The sequence below is a fragment of the Juglans regia genome, chromosome 10 (assembly GCF_001411555.2).
Source record: "Juglans regia cultivar Chandler chromosome 10, Walnut 2.0, whole genome shotgun sequence".
Classification (NCBI taxonomy): Eukaryota; Viridiplantae; Streptophyta; class Magnoliopsida; order Fagales; family Juglandaceae; genus Juglans; species Juglans regia.
The window spans coordinates 23,885,123-23,894,235 of NC_049910.1; the positions used below are offsets into that span (position 1 = coordinate 23,885,123).

At 36.4% G+C, this 9,113-nt stretch overlaps 1 protein-coding gene across 1 annotated transcript; it reads left to right on the forward strand.

Annotated features, from left to right (window-relative positions):
- Positions 1-900: 900 nt before the first annotated feature.
- LOC109009060 (20 kDa chaperonin, chloroplastic-like) lies at positions 901-4,723 on the forward strand. The gene is made up of 6 exons (XM_018989402.2): positions 901-1,112; positions 2,164-2,357; positions 3,288-3,467; positions 3,575-3,730; positions 4,087-4,164; positions 4,292-4,723. The coding sequence occupies exons 2-6, from the start codon at positions 2,172-2,174 to the stop codon at positions 4,463-4,465; spliced, it is 774 nt and encodes a 257-aa protein (XP_018844947.1). The 5' UTR covers positions 901-1,112; positions 2,164-2,171; the 3' UTR covers positions 4,466-4,723.
- The last annotated feature ends 4,390 nt before the right edge of the window (positions 4,724-9,113 follow it).

The window sequence follows — 9,113 nt, forward strand, 5'->3', positions numbered from 1 at the left end:
ACTATACTCGAAGATTATATGTCATAAACGGGGACAGGTAACTTTGTGTTGCATATCTCGAATCTTCAAATATCCGTATAATCCCAAGCAGAATATGGGTCTTCTTCTTCTTCTTTCATAGGAAGTCCCCCAGTTATTTGATTCCTCAGTTCCATCTTCAGTTGTTCTAATACATCCTCGTCCTCCTCCCATTGGAAATCTGAGTCACTCTGGTAATCACAACTTGATTCGGATTGTTACTCCTGTAATTCAGTTCCTTTAGATTTTTCCAAAATAGTTTCGAATTCTGGCTCCTCCTAGACTAAACCTTCCTCTTCATTTTTGTTCTCAACCTTTCCAGACTCTCTCCCAAAAAAAAGGTCTCTCTTCCAAGCTGTTTAAATTTTCTAGATGATGTGCTAATTCTATATATTCTTCATCAGAATGATGGATGAATGGCACCTATTTCTTCGGTCCTTAAAAGACTAGTTTCACTGCTAGAAACTTCCTCAATATTGTCATAAGTTGAAATTTCTTGAACACCTTTTACTCTTTCACCATCATTGGCAGCTGAAACACAATCGTTTTATTAAATGATGTGACCCACCAAGTCAGCGTTTGCACGCCGGTTGTGCTCTGGTGGTTGCCTCTAACATTTTTCTATACAATATACATTATCAGAATTTTCAATTAAGTATATATATTAATTTCTATTACTATACTATAATTAATTTATATTACTTACTTTTTCATAATTTCATGAGCGTAGGTTAAATTTAAATGATCAAGATGCATATCATACTTGATGGTAAATGGCTAATGACTAAACGGTGCCGTTATGTAAAGATAAAGATCCCACAAAGACCAAAATGGTAAACGGCTTTTACCATGTTCATAAAACAAGGAGTAAAACTAGACCTAAAAAGCTGAAGAACCCCCAACAAGTTCAAGGATTAAAAAGTAAAAGGCCTTCCTTCATTGCCTTACTTCGCCGCTTCACGCAACGCAATCCATTCCCTAATCCAGAAACTTCGAAACCCTGTTGTGTCTCTCTTTTATCGTCCGCCGCTCCCAGTCTTGAAGCCCGAAACCGACTGCTACCATCCGTGTCTGCTTCAAGGACTCGACTCGAGGTCCATCTCTCTAGCTCATTCTCTCTGTCTACAACTAATTTAGTTGATATTTCTTGCACTATCATATTTCCCGTGTTTGGTTGGTCTGAAATGAGAGAAAAATGCGTTTCCCTTGTTATTATACGCATCCATTTGTCTCAGTTGATTAGCAAATGATCGCTAATGCCTTCAAAACGAGCTCGGATTTTATTTGTAATCATTTTTTTCTAAGCTATTTTCGTTCCCTCATCTCTTATTGTTTCCAATAAACTGCAACTTTACACTAAGTCCCACTCTCATTCTCTTTTAAATGCTCACGATACATCCCACTCTAATTCTCTTATTCAAGGTCCAAACCCAACATCTGCTATGTTTCACGGAGTCGAAAACTTAGCGGATTCTAGAGAAGAAAATAAGAGGGAAAGAAGAAATGAAGAAAAGAGAAAGAAATGAGAAAAAAAGAGGAAAAAAGAAATGAAAAAACAGAGGATATGAATTTCATCCTTATTAAAATATTCGTATGGCCATATTTTGTTTTAAAAGAAAACAAAAATTATCAAAAAATTATCAAAAAGAAAACAAAAATTATATATAAGCTCATATTTTGACCCACCAAGATACACTGGGGACACCAAAACATACTAGTAGTGATGTGAAGGTCCAGTGAAATCCGTCCTCATAGAATTAGGGACGAGAAATCCATCCATTACCCATTCGGGTCGGAGATTATGGGGCCTGTGGGTGGAGTAACGGGCTTTGGTGGTTTTATCACTCTAGTCTGGAGCGTCTCTGGGCAAACCTCACGGTCTCGAAGAGTCTCTTTGATGCCTCATAAAACCTGATTGCTAACTTTTCTTAGGGTGTTATCTTCTCCACTCTGCTAGAGATAGACATAAACAACTAGTGTCTCATTCTCTTTTATTACATCCTAGAAAATGAATCTTCTTGTATCCTTTGTGTCGCTGTGTTTCTCGTAATTGAGAAAATCATTCTAATCCCCAATTTGGTTCTGTTGAATTCTCATGTTTGTTTTTTTATTTTTTGGTTTTGTTTTTGTGGTGATTGAGAGTAGACTCGGAAATGGCTACAGCTCAGTTGACAACATTGTCGATCTCCACGAGGAATTTGGTGTCGTTTCAGGGGCTTCGGGCTTCTGAAGCTGTGAAGTTTGGTCCTTCAGTAGGGCATTTGACTGTAGGGACTGGTCTCTCTCAGAGGTCCTTTAAGGGTCTGGTTGTCAAAGCAGCAACCATTGTCACACCCAAGGTAGTAAATTTTGAGGCCCATTTCTGCTTTCTTGTTGATTACCTTTATTTTTTCCAGTGATTTAGTTTTGCTATGTAGATTTTGTATGGTGAATATGAGGGTTGTTGTTTTTCACTATGTAGGGTTTTGAGTATCAATTTCGTTGCTCAAAAGTTTTGAAAAAAATCCAAATTTTAATTTTTTATGGTCTTTTTATAAGATAAATTTTATAAAAACTAGTTTCTGCTTCCTCTATTTATTTAGACCCCTCTCAAAAAATAAAAAGTGTAGATTAGTTTCTTCCCCCCCAGAAGTTTTGACCGAATGTTATTCAGGGCACTTGCCAATAAAAAAAAAAAAGTTTTGACGGCAGTTGGTTTGGTTTTGATTTATGGGATGATATTCTCGTAATTTGGGTGAAGGCATTGGTTTTAAGTGCTTGCTTTAACTAAATGTGATTTTTTCAAACATCTGCATTGATCAAATCTAGTATCTAATATAGCCAAAGGCCTGTGGCCTGACTGGCATAAACCCCCAGTCTCCAAAATGGAGGTCTTGGGTTTGAAACCCCCCCTCCCCAAATGTATCAAAAAAATCTAGTATCTAATAAGCAATCCATCTTTAATTGTACCTGCAAATTTTAGACGGTTAAATATCTCTAGTTGTTAAGGCTGTCTGCTAATGAAACCATAAAAACTGCAATTTGGGTCCAAAGTGGGGAGATTAGAATTGCTTTGTGTGTACTTTTTTCATGGCTTTATCTTATATGCCATGTAGGCACTTCAATTGATAACTCTGTGCTTGGCAGTATTGTATTTTTTCTGCTTGGTAAACTCTTGCATCATGCTCGAACTGCCATTTATCTACATTTTGTATAAAATCTGATAAGTTCAAGTCCTTTCTGGTGTCTGGCTTATCTAAAGTGATGGTGTTCTGTTCCCATATCTACAGTATACAGCTATTAAGCCTTTGGGTGATAGAGTGTTGGTGAAGATCCAAATTGCTGAAGAAAAGACTGGTGGCGGAATTTTACTTCCTACAACTGCTCAAACAAAGCCTCAAGGAGGTGAGGTGGTTGCAATTGGAGAGGGTAAGACGGCTGGGAATACCAAAGTGGACCTCAGTGTCAAGGTAACTTTTACATATATATATATATATATATTATGTATCTTTGTCTCTATCTGTTCCCATGGTTTATTACTTTCCGCAATTGATTTTTTTATTTTTTTTTTGTACAGACTGGCAACCAAGTTGTGTATTCCAAATATGCTGGGACTGAGCTGGAGTTCAATGGTTCAAAGCATCTTATTCTGAAGGATGATGACATAGTTGGTATTCTGGAAACGGATGATGTGAAAGATCTTAAACCCCTGAATGATAGAGTTTTAATCAAGGTGGGTCATACCTTTCACGTCTATTACACATATTTTCATTAATTGCATATTGTCTATTACAGAAAGCATAAATCATAATGTCCATGTTATCGTTTTAGTCCATTGTTGTTATCAGTAAGCTGTCTTTGGCACACACTGGAGAAATAAAGATGGAAATGGGTGTAATCGGGTTCTTGTATTTGTGTGTGTTTTCGCTGTAAGTAGGAAGTAGGAATAGGTACTTGCACATGAGATGTCGTGTCTGTTATCTCTCATTATGTTATGCTTTACTTCTTTTTCTTGTTTGTCGTGTGGTTCTCTTATAACATAAAGGTAACCCTGGTATTTTACATGCTATGTTTGAATTTTGAGTGCAGGTTGCCGAGGCTGAAGAAAAAACAGCTGGAGGTCTGTTGCTGACAGAGGCAACTAAAGAAAAACCTTCCATTGGCACGGTAAGGGGATTATAGCATCTTCTGCTCTTTTTTCTTTCCTTTGCAGAGGCAATAACTGAGTACTCATAAAAGGAATGAATTATGATGAGATTGGTATCTGGTGTGTATTCTGCGTTAAATTTGACAGGTAATTGCAGTCGGGCCCGGTACTGTCGACGAGGAGGGCAAGAGGAAACCGTTATCCCTCACCCCAGGGAGCACGGTTATGTACTCCAAGTATGCTGGAAATGACTTTAAGGGTAAAGACGGATTGGAATACATTGCTTTGAGGGCTTCAGATGTTATTGCCATTCTTTCATAAAATAATGAAATGAACTTAAATGTGCTTGTCATGTAACTGGAATTTTGTTGGTGAAGGTGTCTCACCTCAAAGCATATGGATAAGTAGGTCAGGTTATGTGCCTCTTAGCTATTACGAGTTCATTGAAACATGCGAACATGGCAGGTCCATTTGTTAATTGAATGTATGCATCGCATCCTCCATTGGCCATGGCCATGAAAGGCCAACCTTGTTTTGCATGACTAGGATTGTGCCCAATGAAACATCTTTATTTTCTTACTCCTCTCTTCTCAAATTTTAAATTTAAGTCTCCATGATTTGGCAACTAAGCCCGGCATTGAAAAAATCTCATCCCAGATATTTTTCAAATTTCTATCCAAAATATAAGAAATAATTTAATTTTTTGAAATTTTAAAATAATAATAATATTAAAAATAATATTTTATTTAACTTTCAATTAAAATCATTTTATTTCATTTTACTATTTAAATAAGTCAGGTAGCAAGGTAAGTACCTGGGCGCCAACTCAAACCGAGCCTTAGTCAGGCGACGCAAGTTGGTGCTAGGGTCGACTCCCAAGCAACCTAAGGTTGCCCAACCCAGGCATGATGCAACCAAAGTCGAACGCTTGGGTCAGATGGGCGTCAGTTGTGGCAACAGGCAACCCAAGTTTGGCCTGGTTCAACACCCATGCAGGTGATTGCACAATAGCCTAGGTTGGTGCCCAAGTAGTAGCCTTGGTTACGCAAGCTAGCTGCCGGCCCAGGCAGATGCTTGGGTTTCGTGATACAAGCACTTGGGTCGTGTGTCGAGGCAGCTACTGGGCCAACTCACCCAACCAACCTTTTTATTTTTCAGTTTTTTTAATTTGTTTTTAGTGTTTTTAAAGGAAAATGTTTAGGTCACCGAGAAACGTGATCCCTCAAAGTGACCGATTTTGTCTTTTTATCTTTTTATTTTTTTATTATTATTTTTTACTTAAAAATTAAAGAAATATTTTTTAATGAGTTTGTATTTTTTTTTTCAAAATGTTTAATTTGAAAGGGGTTTAAAAAATGTTTGAAAACATAAAAGTGCATTTTGCACTATCGGTACAATACAAGTGTCACCTTTCTCAGTGGAGTAATATTACGTTATGACTACACAAGTGCCGCGCAATCGTTTTGAAAAAAAATAGAATCCCCTTTTAAAAATTTGAGTCATTTTTTAATTTGTCTACACTTCATGGTCAATTAATGGTGTTTAGGGGACACATATGATATGTAAGTAATTATATTTGAAAGTTTTTACATTAGTCATGTAACATAATTTGATTTGAAGATAAATTTTAAAATTTGAATCTTACAAATTAAATTATGTCATATGAATAGTATGTAGTGTAAAGACTTTTAAACAAAACTACTCATGACATATTATTTGGGGTGTAACCAGTCCAGTTTAATCTGATTTTGGATAAAATTTGGGACCGAACCGGTATGCACCAGTTTTGCATTTTCAAAAATCGATTCCGCACCGGATACCTCCTAAACTGGTACTTCTGGTTTCACTAATTCAGTCCAGTTTTAATATACTATATTATATATATCATATAATATATATAATAATATATAATACTATAGTGATAATATATTGTAGTATATTATATTATAGATTATAGTGATATATTATAGTGTATTATAATATATAGTGATATGGTATTAGTATAACTATTAATACAATAGACTATAGTAATATAAGACTTTAAAATTTAATATTATGTTAATTAGTATTTTATCATATAATACAAAACTATTTTAGATATAATTATATATTATATATAAAAATTATATACAATATTAAAAATTATAATATATATATATGAATCGGTCCGGTTCGGTGTGGTCTGATCCGGTTTTAGAAAAAAAAAATCGGAACCGGACCGATGTTGACCGGTTTTAAGAAAAATAAAACTGGTACTGGACCCAACCAAACTCGGTACCGGACCGAACCCACCGGTTCGGTCAGGTCTGATTTACCGGTTCACTAGTTTTTTTTACACCCCTACATATGACTAACATTTTAGTTATTAAAGGGCCAAAATGATCAAATTTGGAAATATAAGGAGTAAGCTGCGGTTGGATACCGAGTTGATATCAGATGATTTTAGTTTATTTGTGAATAGCAATGAGTTCAGATGTTTGAGTAGGTTTTGTAGGTCCCATTGAGATGTGTTTAGATGTATGAAGTAAGTTGATATATGCTTAAATTTTTTATAGGAAGTTAAAAAAGTAATGAGTCCCATCAATGATTGGTTTGTTGTTGTAATGATGGAATAATTATTTTATTTATATGTTTTATTAATAAAACACAAATATTATGAGGAAATTCCCCCAATTCATTAAAAATTAATTTCCCACATTTTTTCTTCCCAAATTTATTCAATTCAAAAATTTCAAAAATATTTAAATATTATCAGTGGTGGCTTGGATTGTTCAGTGAGGATTTCTTCCCAAATTTATTCAATTTGAGATATAGAAATTTATGCATTTGGACGGAAGTAACGTTGACCAACAATGGTGGCTGGGTCGTTTAGTGAGGATGATGGAACGAGATGGGCTTATGAGTTAGGCTCTTGAAGATGAAGCTCCATGCATAAATGGCGATGGTGAAATAACTAGTGGCAATTATAGAACAAATATAACATGGAAAATGGATGGAAATCTCATTCATTCATTCATACGTAGCTAAAGGATTGTTCGATGCAATCCAACCTCCAAGGAATATTCACAAATTACAATTCTCTAGTCTGATGAATTCTCGTGTTTTTCCCATCCTTATACATGTTTTGATACTCTGTGATTGACCATAACAAAAACAAAAGAAAAGTTAAAATAATAGCTAGCAGTAGACCCACTGTCATAGCCAACAAATGCAGACATTTCCCGGTAAGGGAAATGCAGCGTTTTGCCTGTGTCCAAACCAAACACAGTGTTCCAACTAAGTAAGAAACACAACGTTTATCCCTTAACAGAACGACACAATTTTGAGTTATTGCACCCAACACACACAAAAGACACGACTAACTTCTCTCTTCACTTTTCCCAGCTAAGATTCCTAACAATCCACCCTCCCATTAAAGCACCTTGCCAACAAGGTGTGGGTAAAGTGTTTCAACCTCCATAGCATTTTTCAAATATTATCATTCGGCAAAACTCCATTCCATTTCACTAAGACTTCAGTGAGTGCACGGTGTCCTTGTCGTTTGAGGTGTCGATCTACTATGGCCTTTGGTTCTGGAAGTATTTCTCTATGTGAATCGATAGAAGGGAGTGTCGAAAGAGGTTGAATCTGTGCTCCAATTTTTTTCTTGAGGCACGATACATGAAAAGTGGGATGAAGCTTGGTTGTGCTTGGTAGATCCAGGCAGTAGGCCACACTTCCAACCCTATGTAGCACTTGAAAATGCTCGTAGAATCGGGGTGACAACTTCAAACTATGGCGGACCACCAAGGACCATTGTTTGTAAGGCTGCAAACAAAGGTATACCCAATCACCCAAATTAAGTTCTCTTTCCACTCATTTTTTTTATCTCCATACACTTTCATGCGATTCTATGAAGCCTTTAAATTCTCCTTCAATAGGCTTAGAGTTTGTTCTCTGGTACTTAGCAATCTGTCCACTAACTCGTTGCCTGAAGTCCCTGGAACATAGGATAGGAGTTGTGGTGAAAAATACTTGTAAATTGCTTCAAATGGTATCAATTTTGTGGAGGCATGATAAGATGTATTATACCACCATTTGACTAGGGCTAGCCACTGCACCCATTTACTAGGCTTACTCCATGCATATCATCTGAGGTACCCCTTGAGGCATTTGTTTAGTGCCTCTGTTTGGCCATCACTTTGAGGGTGATAGGCAGAACTATAATTGAGTGTTGAGCCTTGAAGGGTAAAAAAAAGCCTTCCAAAAAGAACTTAATAACACGAGATCCCTGTCGGACACTATAGATTTAGGTAACCTATGCAACTTGAAGATATGGTTCATGAACAACTAAGCCACTGTTGAGGCAGTGTAGGGTGTGAGAGGGGCAAAAAGTGACCAATTTGGTGAAGCGATCCACCACTACCATTATCACATCATACCCTTGTGACTTAGGTAACCCTTCTATAAAATCTATAGAAATGTTTGTCCAAACTTGTTGTGGAATAGGCAAAGGTTGTAGCAAACTTGCAGGATGGGTTGTTTCATTTTTGACAAATTGACATGTACTACACTCACATACCATCTTCTTAATGTTCTTCTTCATTCCTTTCCAAATAAAGTCCCTTTTGTCCGCTGGTAAGTTTTCAAGTACTCGAGTGGCCTGTCAATATATCCTCATGTATATAGTGTAGTATTTTGGCCTTGAAGGGTGAGCCAGCCACAACTACCATTCTTCCTTTTATTAGAAGCAAGCCTTGTTGTAATTGGTACCCCTTGGGTGGATCTGAATTATCAAATAAGCAAGCAATAATTTCATTCACCTCAACTGAATTACTTTAACTAACTTGTTTTTAGTTCTTCAACCCAATCTTGACTAAGGAAGGATATCATAGCTAATAATCTTTCATGTGTGCCTTTCTCCTCTAATTTACGAGATAGGACATCCGCTACCTTGTTCTCATTGCCCTTTTTATAGTTAATTATAAAA

Excerpts from the sequence above, each read along its gene's own strand:
- LOC109009060 (XM_018989402.2), top strand. The coding sequence starts at position 2,172 with ATGGCTACAGCTCAGTTGACAACATTGTCGATCTCCACGAGGAATTTG. Across the intron at positions 2,358-3,287 it reads CAACCATTGTCACACCCAAG|TATACAGCTATTAAGCCTTT; the intron begins GTAGTAAATTTT and ends CCATATCTACAG. Across the intron at positions 3,468-3,574 it reads AAGTGGACCTCAGTGTCAAG|ACTGGCAACCAAGTTGTGTA; the intron begins GTAACTTTTACA and ends TTTTTTGTACAG.